Source organism: Falco rusticolus, chromosome 15, assembly GCF_015220075.1.
Source record: "Falco rusticolus isolate bFalRus1 chromosome 15, bFalRus1.pri, whole genome shotgun sequence".
Taxonomy (NCBI): Eukaryota; Metazoa; Chordata; class Aves; order Falconiformes; family Falconidae; genus Falco; species Falco rusticolus.
The window spans coordinates 4,556,604-4,577,332 of NC_051201.1; the positions used below are offsets into that span (position 1 = coordinate 4,556,604).

Genomic DNA, 20,729 nt, shown 5'->3' on the forward strand with positions numbered 1-20,729 from the left:
AAAGCAAGTAGAAAAAGAGTATTTGTAGGGGAGGATGTTATAACTTCTTTTATTTAAGATAGAGGTTTTATAGATGAAAGCATAGGGTGCAGCTTATCTTTGGGTGCATTTGGATGCATTCATTAAATATACATGTTGAAAATCCAGTGGTGGCGTGCATTTGTTGATTGTTTTCCTTTTGAAAAATTTGCCTGAAAATTATATATATATATTTTAAAAGACATGACTGTTGATGATAAAGCAGCATCATATGATTATTACAAGGCATGGGCACAGAAAGAGAACCAGAAGCATGCCCACATTAATGTTTGAGATCAGGCGCTTTCCTGCTGAAATGCCTGTAGCTGCCTAACAGCCCACTCCTGAAGCCCTCGCCCAACCGGAATTCGCACTAACCTCCAAGTACCACTTTGGTAAGGGAACACCTAGAGCGTGCTGCAAGAGAAATAAGGTTGGTGGGAATTTTACTTGTTCAGGACTGCAGGAGTGATGCTGGAAGACAAAAATAGGTTCCTGTCTGAAGGCAGCTTGTATCTTACTAAGAAATTTACAATGTTAGGAAAGTTCACAACACAAACTAATTTTTCCTCTGTCACTGTTGTTGTTACTCCTTTTGATTAAAAAAAAAAAAAGAAAGAAAAAAAAAAAGGCCTGTTTCATATTTGGAACAATACAGGAAGTCAGAGAAAAGCTATTGTACAGCAATTTTTAACCACCAACACACATTTAATATCTAGTGTAGCATTATGGAAAACCAAATGTATGTTTGGACTTTTTAATGCTTCCAAAAATCTTTACTATTGAAACATATACGTGGTGTGGAAGATATGCTCATAATCTCACTGTAGTAAAGACAACATACAGTATGACTCATAAGTACTGTAAAAATGCTAACTAAAGAATGCAGCTGCAAAGTTCTATTGCATAAGGAAGCTTTCTTGTTTAAACTTTAAATAAGCAAGTTTATTAAAATATTCTAAGATACTTACCTTACCCTAGTTACTGGCAAGCTCTAATAAAAGCCACAGTCTGTCACTAGTATACCTGTTGTGTTAATTTTATAAAAATTTGGTGTGAGCTTTGATGGATCATTTACAATTTATTAACAAGATGATCATCTTGATACAGTTAGAAGGTTTGTTTTTTTTTTTTTAACCTTACATGCTCACAGAATAAAAAAGGATTTCATATTCATATATAACGAACACCCTTTTTTCCCCATGTCTGCAAACAAGTGTGGTAAGTTTACACACAGAAAGAAATGCTCTTGTTACTTGTAACTGGAAACTGCGTGTACATGTGTATGTATGTATATATATATTCAAAACTATATATATGTGTGTGTGTAGATATATTTATAGAACTGGGCATCTGTTTTCCTCCTTGCACTTACGGATGTACTGACAGCTGCATAGAGGCTGAGAGAGAGACCCGTGCTGCTGAGAAATACTTTGCTTTTGCTGTTCCCAATCAGTTTCTCCCATACAGACATCTGCCTATGTAACGGTGTCTGCAGAGCGGATGAAATACTTAAAATTTTGTAAACTGCCCCAGCACATAATTATCTGCAGGAACATAAAAGGCGCTGACTTTAGCCCCGTTACCGTCAGGCCCAGCGCTCCCATTGCTGGCAGCGGTGAGCCACACAGCGCTGCTCGCAGCTGGCTGCTGCCTGCTTTCTCACAAATCAGAGCATCACTGAACCTCCAGGCACTGCTCCTGCGGGATCAGATGGTTCCGTTTGGGGCACAGGGAATGCAGTTCAGATCAGAAGGAAGCCAGGGGGCTTGCCTTTCTTGTTTGCTGAACCTGAGGTACAAGAAGTGACACTGCAGAGCCGAGCCTGCTTTATTTGTGTCACCAAGGTGGCTGTTGTAGTGGTACGATTGCAACAGGCTCTCTCCTTCTGGCCACGCTATAAACAGCAAATACAGTAGGTTTAGCGGTGGTAGAATAGTTACCATTCATCTGTGGCTGTATTATTCTGCTTTGCCCTTTGCACGCTCAGATGAATATTTTATAAAAGCTAAACCTGTCGTATAACTCTTCTCTCTATATAAATATATATATATACATACACTCATACATATACAAATACTAACCCACAGACAAAATATTTTCTGAACAGTTGAATAGCAACAAGTCAACAGATAGAAAAAAATGGAGTCAATCTGTTTTCTGCTCCCCCAGGGTCCGGTTTAGAAGTCATGGTCTTTCAACATTCAGAGAAAATTCGCATAAACTTTGCGTCTTGCAAGAGGAACCCATTAACAAACGGAGGTGAGGGTAGAGGCTGTCAAACACCAATGTAGAGTCAGATTAAGTGAGGTTGCAAATTAAACTGAATCTGGAGCAACTGAGGCCTAGTAGTGAAGAACAGTTACTGTAAACTGCAATCTTCAGATCTGACGTTTTCTTTTTTCTCGTTGCCATGGCAACTCGGTAGGACAGCTTCAAATGTCAGGAGTTCTTACAGACCTAAATGATGGGAAATGTGGGTGATTACTACTATGCAGATCACAGTATTTTTTAACTTTTTTGGGGTTTTCCCCAATTAAATTACTGATCGAGTGCATGCGCGTTTGTCAGTAATTAAATATAAATTAACCAGGTTCAGAAGCAATTATTAGTGAAGATAGAAATATCCAAGAGGAAACCCCAGAATGTCACCTGAGGCATTCAGAGACCTTTGTAGCGTAATTCAGGAAGATGTAGTGCGGAGGTGTGAGCATAAATCTTGAGCCAGGACGCGATCTTCCCCATTTGACACCTTGATCACTTATGCTTAGTGCAAGAGTGCAAGCAAAATGCCAGTGAGTCACTTCCTTGCATGCACACACCGTTGACAAGCAAAGAGCAAACAAACAATATCTTTTTTATAATAACACATTTATAATGCCTTATGGTTTGTGAATATACCAGGGAATAAAGGAGCTGGCATATCATCCTAATGTTGCTACAGAAATACAAATCTTATGTGGACTGCCTAACATTTGTTTTTTTTAAATAATGTGGAGGTGGCACAACTTGAATGGTTTTACCTATTTTAGATGGGCATTCTGATAATGCAGAGGTAATAAAGAAATTCAGAAAACCAGAGATTAAGAGCAAATATAACATTACTTATAGCTAATGGGTCATATTCCTCCAGGTTCCCTTGGACACTAGTAAATTGCTAATATTTGTCTTCACAGTAAACCCACACAAGAATAGTAAGAATAATGATAGCAAAATTATTGTTACTGTATTATAAAAACACTAGCTAAATTTGATCTGGCTCCTCTTAAATACAGCTTCTGGCTTTACAGTGTTGGTTTACTGGTTGTACTGGTTTTGGCTGGGATGGAGTTAATTTTCTTTATAGTAGCTCATATGGTGCGTGCTATGTATTGGATTTGTGACCAAACCGGTGCTGATACCACACCAGTGTTTTAGTTATTGCTGAGCAGTGCTGACACTGCATCGAGGCCTTTTCTGCTTCTCACCCCACCAGTGAGTAGGCTGGGGGACACAGCCAAGGCTGCTGGTCCCAACTGAACCAAAAGGATGTTCCACACAGACACATGCAGCATAAACAGTAACATAATGGTCATTATTAGATGCTTGCTTGTGGTTTTTATTCATTTTTAATTATCTGCTTTTCTTTTTGGGTAAATCAAGTTTAATATAATTCTTGATAAGGCTATTTTACTGTGTCTGTTTCCTTCTTGTTATTATCTTGGTACTATTTTGAATTGATTTCAATATTAATTTTTTCCAGGTAGAGGCCTGTCCAGATGGGCTATGCAGCAAGGCAGTCACCTGGATAGCGTGCAACAGCCTGTCCTTTCCCCTGCAGCATCACCTCGCTCTGTTAAAGGAAGGTAAGTAAAGCAAATCAAGCAAGCCTAAGAATCCATAAAGGAACTGATGGAAGGGGCTCATTGAAATGAAAAGTATCACTGAGATTTCCAAATAAGATAAAATGTGGATTTTTAGCATGCTGTTTAAAGAAAAGGTCCGGCCACAAACATAAGGAGCCAGACTTACATATAAGGAATTTGTGATCATGACTGCCAAAGTCTGGATATATTTGGTTTAGGGATTCCAGCTAGGACTAAATTCTCATTAACAACTTGATCTCCCAGGATAGTGAAAAGCAAGAGTTGAGGACTCTGATCTCCCAGACCACCTCAAAAATAGCACTTCCAGATCACAGTGAAGCTTAGTATCCTTAAAGGGCATTGTTCAATCCTGACTCAAAGGAAGTAACACTAGCTTTTGTGTTGGCAAAACTCCTCTTGATATTTAGGAGATCCCTGAAGGTCTTCATGCTAAGGACAGGCACTTGTATATGATGAATGCACAGCAACTGTAGCACTGAATTTCTGTACTATCCATAGGCTGAAACTTCATCAGAGGAATCTGTCAGCACAAAGTTTATAAATACCACACAAATTCAAGCAGATAGTGACTGCTTCACCAACAGCTTGTAAATAAAGGGCAATATATGTTGATTTATGGGCAGACCTGAAGAAAAGCTTGTGTATTTCACATCATATTGACAGATATAATGAATGCTACTACCTTATCTTGCCTTTTCTGAGTAAACAAATATTAAAACTAGTGAGTTCAGGTTTAATTAGGAATATGCTTTTTCCTATGCTAGTTTTTGAAGGCTAGCTTCTCTCTCTCAATATAAGCATGCTTTTGATTCTCCTTGTTGCCCCATCTGCCTCTTCAAGCACTACCCCATTCCTTCTCCCTTTCATCTAAAAGCTCTATAGTCCCTCTCTGCTTTCTTTCTACTGAAATTGCTTATCAACTGGATCTTTTCTGACCTATCAGCTGCCTTCTAGCCATTTAATCACATGCCTGGAAATCTGATGTTTGCTTGGCTCCTGTGACTATCCCCTCCTGCCATTTTACTATGATTTCTCTAATCGCTTTTCCAGCATGTCCTTCTGTACCATTCCCTCCATCCCAGGTTTCTGGGGAAACCTTTTTCACCCCCGCTTTAATTTCTTCCCCTTCTCTGTGACACCATTCATACACATCCAACAATCTCTTCAGTGCTGACAGACCAGAGATCTTACTCTCTTTACCTGCTTTCCCATTTAGACTAAAATGTCGACCTCTAGCTCTGATACCTTTTCAATGTTTAGCTGGCAGCTCTGCACAGGTAAACTGAGCTCTTAAACCTTTCCCCTAAAGCACTCCTTTCTAGTTCTTCCTTTTATTGCTCAGGACAACACTATCATCCTGCCTCTCACTCAAATCTAAAACCAGACCCAAACTGGAGAAGGTTTTTGTCACGGAATCTCCTTTCTAGGTCTGTATATTTAGGTTATGTCTTAATCTAGAGGATTCTTTTTCACATATTGTCCAAAAGTGCTTTTTCTAGCCATTCAAACAGCTAAATCTCCTACCCAGGCTCTCCTCAGTTAGCAGTTTTACAACACCTTTTCAAGCTCTTGACAAATTCAAGGTACCGTGTGTTCCTACCCTGTCAATCTTTTGCTGTACGGAGCATTTTCCTAGTCCATAACTTTGACAAAACCTCTGTTACTGTGACTCCTTCAAGGCCTCTTCCCTCTCAAGTTATCCCTACACGACCTGTTTTTCCTCTCATTCATAGCCCGTGATATCAGCTTTCATTGACACGTTTTCAATGAAACCTGTTTGGGCTTTTCCACAGGCTTTCTCATGTAATAGGAGGAGCTCCCTGCAAGCAGCTATAAAATGCTGTCTCCTTAACATCTGCTTTTGCTGACACCTCTACAAAAATCTTAGCATTGGCAAAGGGTGCCAAGACTGCTATGAATTCAGCTCAGCCCTTTTGCCAGCCTTAACTGGTTGTGTTAAAAGAATTACCTTTGGATAGCATTATATCCCTCTGCTCATTAATGCTGACTTGACCCTTTTATAAAGGTGGATGACTAAAGGAGTAGGTTTTGGCTTTTAAAATCAGATTCAACATTCAGAATTTTGGGCTGTAACATTTCAGTAGATAATAATCTTTGGTACTTCCAGTAAGAGCACTTGATTTCAAATCTGTCTTTGTTCTTTCTATTGCACACAAGGTTGATACAAAATTGTTCATGTCTAACAGAGAAGTTAAGTTAATCTAACTTCTGTGGTTAATAACAAAGTTTATCAGTTACACATTTACTTTCAAAAATATTCAAATATAGTCATATAAAGCGTTATTTGACAAACATTCTGGCCAGTAACTAACTCCCTTAATACAAAATCTACAGAAGTCAAGAACAAGTAAAGTATTGTGCAGAAAACTCCACGATGAATGTTAGCAGATCTGCTGAAATCAACAGAACTGCGCTATTAGAATTTTTTTTGGGATCTGATAAGCATCTGGTCCATATTGAAAATCTCTCTTTTTCCAGCTGGATTTCCAATGTTCATTATTGTTTTCTGTATAGGAATTGTAGTATTCTTGTTAGCTTTTTTTCTTGTTTATTTTCCCCATAATGAAGGACCAAATGAAAGTTCCAGAAATACATACTGCCAGATTATTAGGGTCTACTTCTTGAGTCCCACCTCTAAATAGCTCAGCTACGGACTACTGACTTCTGGTATTATCTACTGACTACAAGGGGTCTGTGTTGATTTTTTTGGGGTTTTTTTTGGACACATTTTTATGTATTTTATATCACACATGTTTTAAAGTTTGCAGCTGGTAACAGCACATAAAAGATATTAGTATTTAAGGAATACTGTGAGCATAAAATGTGCAAATAATGTGTGCAGGGAGCACATCTGCTGATCCACACTCTCTTTTAGGCACTTAATGCCCTGGTAAGCCTGTGCCTGGCAGGTTTAGAGCCGAACACTAATGATCATTATGCCTAGTAATTATTTTATTTTCTTTGTATTGGCTGTTAAGAACAACACTGTCTCCATAGCTGGTCTCGGCACTCAAGAACTATTACACACCATGTGTTGTTTTAAACGTGACTTCTGTCTACCTACAACAAGTAATTTTCTGCATACGGCTGCAGGCGTGAAAGCCACAGAGGCGGTGTGTGCATCCTTGTTCTGACATGGTCACCCCAAACCTTTCCCTCAAGGTATCTGGGGAATGCACGAGCAGCATAAAGCTAGCGTAGCTATATATAACTTCTTTCTGCAGAAATCGCTCTCACTGAAGCCTCTAATGTGATCCTCACCAATTTTAGAGGGTTTCTGACTATCCTGGTATTGTCTTCTCAGAAAAAGAAGGGAATCTTTTTCACCCCAAATCTCGATGAATTTGAGGTTGAAACAGCTACCCCATACAGATACCATGTGCCCTTATTCCTGCAATTAAGATATTTAGTTTTAGTGTCAGGAAGAGCAGTAGGTATGCTTGTGACTGCAGCAAATTAGCCATTTCACTGAACAGTAATGCCTTGTGGAAAAGTTTATAAGGAAGAGAGAAGTAAAAGAGTTTATCCTGAAAATTTTCAGCTTAAAGCATTGTATATAATTTGTTTCTCATTAATGTGAGTAAATTATTTCAAAGTTCTTAATGATAGGAAAAACACAGTATGCACTAGTACTGTGTTTGTGAAATGAGTGTCTCATAATTCTGCTCAAAGCTTCAGTAGGCTCTCATGTATCAATGTCAATATTTAACTTCAGGAGCTGAAATGATGGTGCGTGCTATGCAGTCGGCCAAAACTGGCAAGACAGTAGAGAAACATGCCAATCCAAAGCAATCAGCTTGCACATGGGACTAAGTTGCTCAGGCTGAAGTAATTTTCAAAAGGTATCTGTGTGTGTGTCTCAATGCAAATTTATTTATTGTAAGACTTTACTGGCAGATCTTAAACAGTGCTGATTTATGCCAAAGCACTCTTACCCTTCTGGCAAGGGCCCTGCTCCCTGTTGAATCCTTGTTTCTGCTTCACCTCTTCCTTGTCATATATACTCACTATGTCACGGGCTGTTCTTATGAAGTGCGAAATGTATGTGCATACAAGAAACACCAGCTGAAAGGAAAGTTCCTCAGATCAACTAAAGGATTAGCTATGTTTGCTTAAAAGTTTAGAAACATGTACAACTCAATCCAGGGCACTGCTACATTTATCACATAAAGCATCTTGTAATAAAATTCCTGTCCACTAGGAATATGAAGCACCGTACTGGTAGTGATGGTAATTTCTAGTGAAAAGCAACTAAAATGTCCTAGATTACTATTTTTTTAATTGATATGTATTTTATCTAGATACTTTGCTAAAGCAATGTTGCCTTCATTTGACCAACAGGAAATAAATGCTTCCTTTCTTTTCCAGTTCTTTCAAAACATAACAATTGCAGAACTGACTGCCTGCAGTCTGGAAGTATATTTCCTCGTGCTTTAATCTGATAAATTTCAGCAAGTGAAATGAATAAGTACAGTTTTGAAATAATAGCATTGAACAAGTCTCCTAATTTTTCATCTTTATGCTGAAAATGAAATGCATCAAATGTAATGGCTAGCCAGCCTTCTACAGCAATGTGTAACTGCTTAAGCAGTCAGTTCTCATCTTCCACAGCAGTACAGCTTAGTTTACTATCAGGTTTTAATAAGTAGAATGTGAACATAAGTAGTCCAGACGCATTCAGATCTGTAGGTATACATTAACCCCAGCCTGAAATACTAAAAGAATCATCTGAAAAAAAAAAACCCTTAGTAAATAATACTTTTCTCTCATTTATATTCTTATGCTTAGAAGCTATGGAAAAGGAAAAATCAAATTAGAAAATTTCCAGGTTTGGCTGTCTTGATTTCAACCTATTTCAGAATATTTCAAGAAGAACTCATAAGCATGACAGTTTACATAAGTGCTAAGAATGACATGTAAATTAAGTGTATGGCTAAAGTAAGGCTTTAGGATGTAGCCTGAAATACTCCAAACATCAATGGCCTTCCAAAGGACTTAGTAAGTATCAGCTGTCCAGTGGAGAAACAAAAGCAACATCATCTAACCTTTGCACACATTTTAGTCTATGCCTATTAGTTTTTAATATCACATATCACATTTAAAGCTGAATAACAAGCTGTCCACATTTTGAGGCATTTGGATGTTGTTGGATGTTTTCCCACTCTATAACAGAGACAGCTAAAAGAAACAAAAATCCCATGGTGTATAGTAGCCATTAATGACAGAAAACATATTTGAACTGGTCATTTATTCAGTTCTCGTTTTCAGCCATAGTCCACTACAGAACAAATTCAGATGATAACTATCTGAAGTTATATATTTATGTGACTTTAAGAGGTTGTTCAGAAAAGAAATACAATATATTATATATCAACAGTTACTGTTGAGAACTGTTGAGAAAATGAAAACATAAAATGTTCATTTGAATTCACAACACTGAATGGTCTATCAAGCCAATCTCTTTAAATGTTCATTTCATGTCTACAGAATGACCATCAGGAACAATATTACAGCTCTTAGGGAAGGAGCTGTATTTGCTAGTAATGCTTTTCTCTTTTGCATTCCAAACACGCATCTTCTAAACTGTCGTATTTTTTCATGTCTATACTTCTGGAACATGTTTGGATGGTTTAAAATGTGCATAAAATGCCATTTCCCAGCTAATTGACTCAATAAAATGTAATGTCATTAAGTACATTTTAAATATGCTGATGTACAATTTGAGAGTATTTCTATTTGTCATGTCTATATGACTAGGTATATAAACATCGTGTCTCCAATTATGTACATACATATGGACTTCTGTGCCATTTCAAGCCCCATTAACTTTAGGTGGGCTCCCAAAGCCAACTGCACAACAAATTGCAGGACTGAGTAGACCCGTAGAGAAATTAGAAGACTGGGCATAGAGGTCTGTTTAAAAGAGAGATTCAAATTGGAACCATCTTAATTTGAATGCAGTCCTTTAACCCCCCAAACCATCCTTTCCTTACTAAAGTCTAATGGACCAAAATCTTTAAGATGACATGTAACAATGGTATTGTTCTCATACATACGTTTGAGAAAGCATCTATATTCACTGATAATTTAGCGGTAACATGAATAATGTTTATATGGAGAAAAGCATCTGTAACAAATATAATAAGTATTAGAGTAATAGTGGATGTTGCTGCTGATATTATTTGTTTTAGGAAGTGAGATTTACATCACTGGAACTCACTAAACGTCAGTAATTTCAAATTACTTGCTTAGCATCACTTAGCTGCTACTTTAGGTACCCACATGATATGCACTTTAATGCAAGAATATAAATTAGAATAGTGCAACACCCACCCCACCCCCAACCTACCCCCTACCTCCTTTCCACAGCAAAACACTCCCTATCTTGGTAGTTTTTGAAATTCTAGCCAATATAGGGATGTTTTACTTCTCAGATATGGGAAAATTTATCTTGCAAACTGTCCTAGTCTTTCTAATTAAACTGATATTTTTTTTAATTAAATGCCACGCTCTGAAAGGAAGAAAATTTCTATAGAAGATTAAAATATGATCAGATAACCTAAAAGGTAAAAAAAAAAAGTATTTTTTTTTAGCAATTTCACCTGTTGGGAATGGTCCTTTTTGGAATATATGGAATAGGGATGAACTCTTTTCTTGGGAAAAACAAAAATCCTACTAGCTGCGCCATGAAAAAAATACGCTACCTGATTTTCTAAAACTAAGCCAAGTAACTCACAATAAAGGCTGAAAACTGTGAATCTGCAGGTAACAAATCTGCACTTGTAATGGAAAGAGCAATGACCTTAAAGGTCTTTTCCATATGAAACCTGCTATGATTTGTCTTAGTCTTGTGCCATTCAAGAATGTGTTGCTTCAGTCTTCAGACGTTTGATATTCCTGCACAAATAACATAGGATGTACAAGAGATACAGATGCTTCTCCTGCTTTGAAAAATGAACTGGGTGAAAGATAACACTGCAGTTTTAACTCCAGCTGTCTATGTTCAGGTAAATTCAAATCCACCAGTTTACTATAATTTGAATTTTTGTGATAGTTTAATACCAAATACGTAATTTTCAAGGGACAAAAAAGAAAAAAAAAAAAAAGACATTATTTCTATTTACCCTGTAGCTGCATTCCTCAAATCAGAAAAAAATTATGGTGTGGGATAGCAGGCATTAAACCAGGAAAAGTTGGTGGAAATTAATAAGTTAAATTCAAGGGTGTCACTAAGGCTTCTTTGCAATCACAGTACAGACATCTGTGCAAGCCTCTGTTTTTCAACACACCTGAGGCCTTTCACCCTCAGTTTAACAAATTAATTTCAATGTAGAGACCTTGAGCTTATTTAATTTCTTCATAGCAGTATTTCCCCCCCAGTCTCTCACCTTACATGCTGTTCATAATAATGGAATACTTTAAGCGCAAATCAACTTAGAACTTTGTAGTCTGCTGGCCATGTTAACAAAAAGAAGTTTCTTATCAATGGATGACAGTCAACTAAGATATCAAAAATATTTTATTTTCAACATGAAGTGTTTGAAGTCTAGTCTTCCTAACAAGAAAATTTAAGGAAAATATTGCTAGTGTGACTGAGTTACTAATAGAATTGCTCTGAATTCTGCTTCTTCAGGACATGGCTGTTGTGCTTTTAGTTCTTCTTTTTCCCTTGATTCAACACATTTGAATCTAACTTGATCTTTTATGCTGGTAGAATATAAAAGGAAACATTAAATGCAATTATCACTCTATGAATATGCCATTAAGTGAAATAATTATTGTCAAATCAAAAGTCCTGAAAATGCAAATATTCTTTTAAATAATGTTATAAACAATTTGTAATTGCTATAAAGTATAGTTCTGCCAGCTAGAGAAGTTATTTCGCAGTCTCCCATAGGGCCTGGGGCAGTTTTCATTGCCAACTTCATTACAACAATATACACAAATCTGGTTTTCTCTTAGTCTTTCACTTTCTTTTTTTTTTTTTTTTCTCAGTCACCTGTATGTAACTTAAGGCCTAACAGTTCTTTGATGCATGCCTTTGATTTGGCTTGTTCTGACCAAGTTCCATATGGAAAATTACTCTGCCATGTCATTGCTAGTGGGCAAAAAGAACAGCTTTACCAACCCCTATATATCTTGAGAAGAGATTGCTGTTAAAGGTTTTCTAAACATATTAATGACAACTTGTTGTGAAATTGATGATAAATAAAAACTTTCAAGGTCCGCTGTTCTCCTTTTTAGGTCTGGTTCAACCAATACCCAAATGAAATACCAGTGACCAATTTGCAATAAGGGGCACATTTCCCCCTATCTCTCTCTTCCCACATCCTTATGGAATGTTGTAGATACTCTCTTACTAAAAATGATCAGGAGCCTTCCAGAGGGAACTTGTTTATAAATCTAGTCTTATTGAGCACATCACTTTGGTTACATTCATTCTGAAAAGGAGCTATTTTACCTGCGTCAGTTGAAAACATGAGGTGACTGAGATGACAGAGCAGTAAAGGACAACACGGACAACCTCAGACCCAGCACCAGACAGCTGCATAACACAATTTCTCCCACTTTTTGTCTTCCTGAAGTAACTAATTTCTGCAGTCTTTCTTCCTGACTAGGAAGCCAGATCTATTTTTTTTGATCCGTTCTTTTAGAATTTAGTAATTCAGGTTGAGCAAACTTTAGTACATTTTGGTTCTATCTTTCCTCCAGTAGTGGCTGGGAAAAGCTAACAGAGGACAAGATCCCACTACACTAGGTCTCGTCTTAAACATCATGTCTGCAATAATGACAGCCTTAATATTCTCTCCAATATTTATTAGCATGAACTATTAGAACTTCAGAAAGTCCTCTACTTGTTCACTATACATCTTCCCAGCTTAACTTCAGTGATTCCCAGTGGTAACAAGTTAGGTTAAATATAAAAGATGCACCTTTTTTTCAATCAACTCTGTATTCACCATCTTTTAATCCCATGAAAGACCTTACTCTCTTGTTGTGGAAAACCAGCAATCTGTCCACATACTTTGGCATCCTGTATTTTCTATTTCTGACTAACAAGAACTCCTAAATATTTCTTCTTCCAAGTATATCTACCTTTCCAAGAGCTTCTGGGCAACTGCAGTCTGTATCCCATTATCCCTCAATATACTGAACACAGTAGGGCTGCTACAGAGTAAGCAAAACTGCTCCTTTTTGCATGCATTACAGTTTTAATCAGGCTCTTCAGTTCTATGCTCAGATACTTCAGAAATCTACCACATATGACTTCCTTCATGATTTATGAAAGAGGCACATATTCTAAGTATAGATAATAATTGCATCATTTAAATGATAATACCAAGATGTTTTGTATGGGGAGGAGATTCATGCAGGGCATTTTTACCATGAACAGCTCTTTCATAAGGCTATCTATCCTCACAGCAGATGTCAAATACAAAAAGAAATACTTTGGCATGAATAACAAAGTTCATTTGACTGAAGGATTTACCTCCTAGGAACAAGAGCCTCATAAAACATAAACATTGGGAGCAAAGTGAGCTACGTAAGGGCTTTTGCAAAAATTAAACCCATAACTTGCCACTAGAAATGGGATGTTTCATCTGTTCAATAAGCACTAAAGTTCTCTTTGTTTTTATGGCATCGTAATCTTTGATTACTCTGATAAATATTTGGACTATAGAAAACATTGCAATGGAACTAATCGCAGTTATAAAAAAACCCTATGTGTGAAAATGAATTGGGAATGCAATGATACCAGCACATTCTAGAGAAGTTCAAATACAGAACGACATTATTTTAACTGGCTCCTGGCCTCATTCTTTTACGTCTCCATGTAGCCATTTACACCTGAGGAAAATGGTTATGAAAATTGTTATGTGTGCTGGCTTTGCATAAGCATGATAAGGTGACTGTACCAGACATGGAATAACCAGCCTCACTTTGTGTCACTGGCTGAACCCAAACCCCACAACTGAATAAGCAGAAAATTTTAACAAAAACCGTGGTCCTGTGTTGAGGATTAGGTCTCCCCATGCTGAAGTCTATTGTGGAATTCACACTGTCACTCACAACAACCATGTATAAAACAGCCTCTGTCCCAAGAGGGAGATCTTTCCTTCCCCTTCCTTTCAACACACCTACTATTTCTCTTTGTTTTGGTTTTATTACTCAGATAACAGAAACGAACATCATCCTGCTGGCAGAGTATGTGCGTAATCTTACTCCACTCTTTGTTTAAAATTACAGCTCCCTCTATACTTATTACAGTACTCTGAATGAATGTAAGGTATCAGAAAGGCTCCAGGCATGTCTGTATTGTTCACAGTGTAAAGACTCTTCAGTGCTATTTATTCTTTTACAGTAAGAGAGGGAATCCCTGTCATTCAGAGCACCATTCAGGTGCCAGAGGCCTATATGCTGCCCACAGTCCAGCTGGACAAGATCTGTTAATCAAGAGGAGCAATGCAAGAAGAGCTTTCCACTCCCTAAAACTGCTTTTTAAAATTCAACATAAGGAAAATGGTCAGACTTCTTTGGGGGATAGAAGAAAGCAATGCGAATACTTTCAAAAGCAAAAAGCTTTTCTCTACCTCATTGTATTCTGAGCAGATGCATTAATGTAAATAAAGTTCAAGTGCAAATCATGTCAGATATGAAAGTAATTGCTGTGGTGAAAGTCATGCCTAGTATAGCACCAGCAACATTTATGAAGTAGTAACAAGAATATATTTGAATCAATGGGCTGCATATTTATATCACTGATGTAACAGTGTCACGTACTGTCAAATATTTTTAACAAATTACAGCTGAAGTCTGTATTTGGTTCCAGCAGACTGCACCCAGAATAACTGAGCCAAAGCCAGTGGAGATACTTCAGGTGTCACTGATTGGAACAAAGAACTTGAATTCGCACTTAGCATTTATATAGTCCTTTTCATCTTCAAAGAGCATCACAAACATTAGCTAGTTCTAATTCTCTTACAATGACCTTCATGCTACCCTTTTGGGATAAAAGTAATATATTATAAGACAAAACCTGACAAGATGTGTAATCAAGCATACAACACGCCTCAGATGTGTAAACTATCTCTGCCTTGACCTCTATCTCTGCCTCATGGTAGATTTTATCTCATCAAGAATATAAGGCCTTTCACCATGACTCAGGTATTAATTCACCAGACAATGTATTTTACTAACATAGAAGTATGATAATAATCCTTGAATAACAGATTTACTCTCATAGTTGTAGGATACTGCTATTGCTTTTTAGCAGACAAGAAATAAAAAATAACACTGCATCAAAACTTTTGCTGGAAGCCACCACAGGACAAGCCAGGGACATATCTAACTTAGATGCTGGGATCCCATGGCTTTGAATTCCTACTGTTCAGTCGTTTTGGAATTATTTAAAAAAACAAAACAACAAACAAAACCAAAAAAACCACAAACCACCTCCTTCCAATTCAAATTAGGGATCTTGTCTCTTTTAGAAAGCTTTCTCAGAAGCTTCCTTTACACATCAGTTCTCTCTGCCCTCCAACCCCAACTTGCAATTTCATTATCAATTCTGGATGGCTCTAAGCCCAGAATCTTGAATAAGTTCCTCATGTTCCAGTTGCTTGCGCACTTTATACAGAGGAATAGATTGAAGCAGACAGTACTCATTTTCATGGTGACCCTGAACAGCTATTGTTAGAAGTACACCTTTAATCTCCTGTTTCTGTTCTTGAATTGAATTCAAGTGGGGAGAGATGAAAGAAAGTGTCTCACAAATCTGCTACTACAGCTGGTGCTTCTTAGTTTATCATATGCTAGCTCTAATTCCCTTTGATTCTGCTTAAAATTATTGCTTCTCTTTTTTAATTTGACAACCAGGCATTTGTTGCTATTTTTTGACTATGAAACCCCCTCCCCTCCCTCTGCCTTATAGTTACTTCCTCAGGAAAAAAGACACCAAAATTTACTGCATTATGATATCAATGTATGAATTCAACTTCTCCCTTGGTAGGTTTGCTTATGCAGCGTACAAATGAGCAGCTAAATAATACTTCATTACTTACAGTTCAGGAAAAGACTTACAAAATAAACTGAAGAGTGAAAGAAGGATAAGGGTCATGCTGATATGAAGGGCATCAGTTGCACTGCAGTCCATTTTGGATTTCTTGCAGGAACACACTTGTAATTTCAGTTCTGTGTTGTTAGTCAGAGGTGGTTTTCCAGAATCTGTCACTGAGATTGGGATGTTGTAATTGGCCTTTTTCAGGTTTTGAAGCAGGATGACCTGGGCATGAGTATCTGCAAAGGATAAGGGGAAAATGAGCCAAAGAGTGGTTGTTTGGAAGGCAAGAGGAATCTGCAAATACCAGACGTGCCACAGTTACTCATGGAAATTAAGAATAAAATGAGAACACTCTAAGGAAAAGATTAAAGAATTGAATTGCAGGTAAGAAGAGGCAGTACAGAAATTCATTCATGGGCTGAGAGCTAATTGCAAACTTATTCTAAACCCCATCAAAAGAAAGACTTTGAAGAGCCCCTTTTGTTTGGTCTGCAAATTATTAGCAGAATTTGCCTGTGGAAACTGATATACTAATGAAATGTTGAGGCATCTCATCCCCAAAGCAACACAAGAGGGAAGAATACATCTATTTCCTAAAGGAAAAAACTCTTCTTGCAAGGAAGTACAGGCAAAACTGCTTCCCCAGCTTGACTGAGAAGGCAGTAAAGGGAAGCAATGCCCCTTCAAATTCACAGATCTGCTCCACCTGAGCAATAGTGGCTCATAACAGCTCTTGGTACCCAGGTGAGTGCCTTAACTCTTTTAGGAGGTTTGATGTTTGGAGAACAGCAAAGAAAATAACACCTCCACTTGCAAGTACAGGCATCACGCCAGTCTTTAGTTTTTTCTAAGAAGAATATAAAATTAACTGCTAGAGATTTGATAGTGACAGAGATAAATGATACATGCTAGAAAACAAATAGAAATAATCTACATTAAAAACAAATGTAGTACTTTGTGCCCACAATTTGCCATACAAACCTTCTTGCAACTGCATAGCATGTGCTTTGACCCTTTTAGCAATAACATATGGTCCCAGTGCATTTGGGCATTTTATTTGTGAAGACTCTGTACTTAAAATCAGGAAAATTTTCAGGTACATTGCTAAAGCCCATGAAAAAGTTTCATGCTGTCCTAAAGCAAAGCCTTGTGCATCTCATGCAAACAAATTCCATGCCATGAAATGTGGCAATCTTTGCAAAACTATGCCATTAGTTGTCTTTCATACAAAGCTGAAAGAGAAAAGTTTGGTCAATGTAATGAGAAGAGGAGAAAAAGTTCAGATTTCAGAGAAAAAGCAGGCAGGTGGTATGTCCCACCAGGCAGCTGGTCCGAGCCAAAACAGCATGGTGTAAAAGCTGCAGCAATGGGTCCATCCTGCAAGACTCATGCACAGCTGCTCCTGAATTCACATAATGGGTAGCCTCAGGGCGAGTATACTGGGATGTAGAGGTGGGAGGACCAAACGCATAAGGAAAAAAATAAATGTAATTGACTTACTGTTAAGCTTGGTGATTCTCCACAATTTTTCTGGGCCAGATTGCTTACTCAGTTCAAATTTGAAGGGATCTGTGTTGGGATGAAGGTCTTTGTCTGACGCTCCTAGTACCACTACCTTGAGATCTTTCGCATCGTCACAAACTTTTGCCAGTGTTGGATAAAGGGATGGGACATTGTCATTGACATCCTGCAAGGTGATGTGTAATGTTCCTGTACCTGTAGCAGGAGGGTTACCTATACGAAAAAAAACAAACGCATGTTTATTAAATCATAATTCCATAAACACTTCCTCTTATTTGTACCTGCATGCTTGCAGAGGAAATAATTTTTATAGTTCTTACCTCTGTTATATGAAAATTATGGCTTTAAAAACCTGATGAGTCGGTATTGTAAATTTGTTGCTGTATTTTCAGAATGCAGACTGCCTGATTCTCTACAGTATGGATAATTATTCTAAGGAAACCTCTGGGAGAGGAATATTTTGAAGTTAAAATGAGATTAGGACATGAATAGATATCTGGAAAACAATCTGTTCATAAACACATACTGAGAGAAACATAGTAGGAAACATCCCCTAGATAGACAGCACGGCATTAAAATAATCAAGAACAAGACAAGTAAGAGGAAAAATGAGAGCAGAGGGGAATCAATTTTTATGGCGGGTGCCCATAAACAGAACAGGACCAGATCGTTCCCCAGCAACCCTTAGGGCCACATTTAGTTATGTCAGCAGAAGTGAAACCTGTCAACATGCAACTCTGGAAGATGAGATCTTTTATCTACCCAGAGCCAGCCTGCGTTAGCAGTGGAGTTTCAAGCTTTCCCAAATTGTTTGTCAGCCTGCCTCAGCCCTGACCTGAAAGAATCAGCTTCAGAGGTGTGTATGTTGTTTATTCACCATGGTACTGCTACAAGCCTTTGTGCCAAGGCTGAGACTGACAAACCAGCCGTGGCACTGCCAGTGTTTGTAACGTCTGCCCACTGGGAGCCAGACTGAGACTAGCACCTCATTTCAGGGAGGTCAGAGAGGAGCTGACAAGTGATAATAATTTTTAGTCACTACAGATGTGGCCCATGTTGAGCCAGTAACCTACTGCTTTCAGTCTAGAGCTCAGTATCTTATTACGGATCCCTTTGCCATCCCATTTTACGTGATCCAAGATTTTTAAATGCACATTACTTCCTTCGTTGTATACTGTACTTAATAATTATTTCTCCTTTGAAATGCTGCGCTTCTGGTTTGTGTTATTCGTTCTGCTGGTTTGGTACACAAGATCTATGATCTCTGCACATCCCTTAGCTATAAACACTTAGCAAGTAGAAAGGATTCAAGAGGTTGCACTTAACCTGTAAAGCACTAGTGCAGTGTGTCATGGTAGTTTTAAGTTTAGCACTGAAAGAGGTGCACTTTAGCATAATTACCCTGCCTATAGCAGCCCAATAAACTATGGAAATACTGCTGCACTGTGAGTGCATCCTAAGGGAGAAGTAAATACCCTGTGGTCCAGATCTGATAAACTACTAAGTGTAGCAGAATGCAATTAGTCCTTTCAATAACAAATGTTACTAATGGTGACACTTCATCTGTTTCATGCACATAGAAATGCTTAACAAAGGCAGAATTTTCATAGTTCTTTAGCTTCCCCCCCGCCTCCTCATCCTGCACTTTGTCATCAGAAGGGTTAGGGTTGAATTCTTTTTAATGAAAAAGAAATTATTTTTCACTTTTTATTGGACTAATTGAATTTGCAGAAAGACTCCAATACATTTTTTGTTCTTGATATGTTATTAAGTAAAGTCATACGGCAGAATGGATGAAAAGACATTTGAGTATTTGAAATATGATCATAAAAGCCAGCCTTTCATGCACTTAATTAAACTGCTGTCTTTAATTTTGAATGCATTATTTCCACACTGGACTGATAATGTCTTATGCACTGCCCTTCTTATCTTTCTCTGAAGTCAGTAATATTAAAATCTGCCTTTTGAAATTAAGAAGCCAACAGCATTATGAACGTACTGTTATTTTGTCAGACGCAGATATGGCTGCATTTTCTCTGCCGCGCAAATGTTTCACTCTCTTTATATGGCTTATGGGCCAGTCAACTATTACACACAAATCGAGAGAAAGGAAATTGCTTCTGTCCATTTCAATGACTTATTCTCTGGTTGGTTTATTCATAATGATTTAAACAAAATCTTTTGGTGATTTATGAAGACCTCCAAAAGAAAAATAAGCAAATGTCAAGGTCATAAAGTGAAGCTTGTTAACACGCATGTCATAAAAAATACAGCAAGAAATGAATCAATGAAAAATGGTCACAACATATCCATTGGGAATATATGACTTTCATAAATTTGACAGTATTATGCCTTTGAAATAATTAAAAAAAAATCCCATGATCTCCAGACTGCTTTGGTTTTGAAATGAAAGATTTCCATAGCATATTTTAATTCTGAAATAAAACTTCTCCTGATTTGTATTGTAAAACCTTGTGGCTGAAAGCACAATTAATGCATAAACCAAGACACAAAGGGTTCTGTCCAACAGCCCTTGGGAGCAGCTTTTCAAAAGAGCTTTGCCCCATTTTTGTCACTGAACTGAATTGGCCATTCCTCCTGAAGGTGAACACTTTAAACCTTTAGTTGTCTTCAGAGTCATTTGGGACAGAGATATTTTCAAAGTCCTGCTAAGCTCCGGTAAGTGTCATAGCTGTGATTATATTATGGCAAACATGGATGAAACAGCATTACTCGTGTGTGTAAAAAACTAAAACAGAGACTGAAGGATGCTTAATTTCATACTGCAAGAAAGTGAAATCTTGGTATTTAATCCGGATTTAATACGCTAGGGCAAGGCTGAGAACTTTAATAAGTTACCTTCATTGAGACCAACACGCAAATAAAATCTTTCAAATTAGGTCTGTGGGACTGAAACTTTGGTCAGCAGCACTAAAAACATACAGATTCACCTTAGAACATGCTACAACTGGGAATGTGCAATACACTTATCTGAACTGGATCAGGACTGGTAATGTCTTCATATCCTGGCATTAGACTGCATACAAAACTACTAATAGCAGCCTTCAGTTAGGCAATAGCTACTGCTGTTGTAAGATGCAACAAGTGAAAAACAGACTAAGAAAAGTAGTTCTGTTCTATGAGTTAGAGAGTGCATAGAATATGATGAGGTCTGTTGTCTGGGAGCTAGAATCTGCAATGCAAGGGACTGGTACCACAGTATGTAGATGCTAAATTGGATT

The 20,729-nt window shown here is 37.7% G+C and overlaps 1 protein-coding gene and 1 long non-coding RNA gene across 6 annotated transcripts in view; one reads left to right on the forward strand and one right to left on the reverse strand.

The window, feature by feature from the left end:
- Window positions 1-20,729, forward strand: part of LOC119157654 — a 41,219-nt gene that overhangs the window by 16,432 nt on the left and 4,058 nt on the right. For all 4 annotated transcript variants that reach the window (XR_005107620.1, XR_005107621.1, XR_005107618.1 and 1 more), the window contains 3 exons: window positions 2,191-2,280; window positions 3,761-3,863; window positions 16,171-16,350. This is a non-coding gene — a long non-coding RNA (uncharacterized LOC119157654). The remainder of the gene's footprint in view (window positions 1-2,190; window positions 2,281-3,760; window positions 3,864-16,170; window positions 16,351-20,729) is intronic.
- The window catches only part of CDH13 (cadherin 13), a 505,317-nt gene continuing 485,293 nt past the window's right edge, over window positions 706-20,729 (reverse strand). Inside the window, exons 12-14 of one of the 2 annotated variants that reach the window (XM_037408727.1) lie at window positions 17,467-17,700; window positions 15,987-16,202; window positions 706-2,478 (exon numbers count right to left, since the gene is read on the reverse strand). In XM_037408727.1, coding sequence (XP_037264624.1) covers window positions 2,471-2,478; window positions 15,987-16,202; window positions 17,467-17,700 — 458 coding nt within the window. In that variant the 3' untranslated portion in view covers window positions 706-2,470. Of the gene's footprint in view, window positions 2,479-15,963; window positions 16,203-17,466; window positions 17,701-20,729 lie in introns of those variants that run through there. The other variant, XM_037408725.1, reaches the window with a different exon arrangement.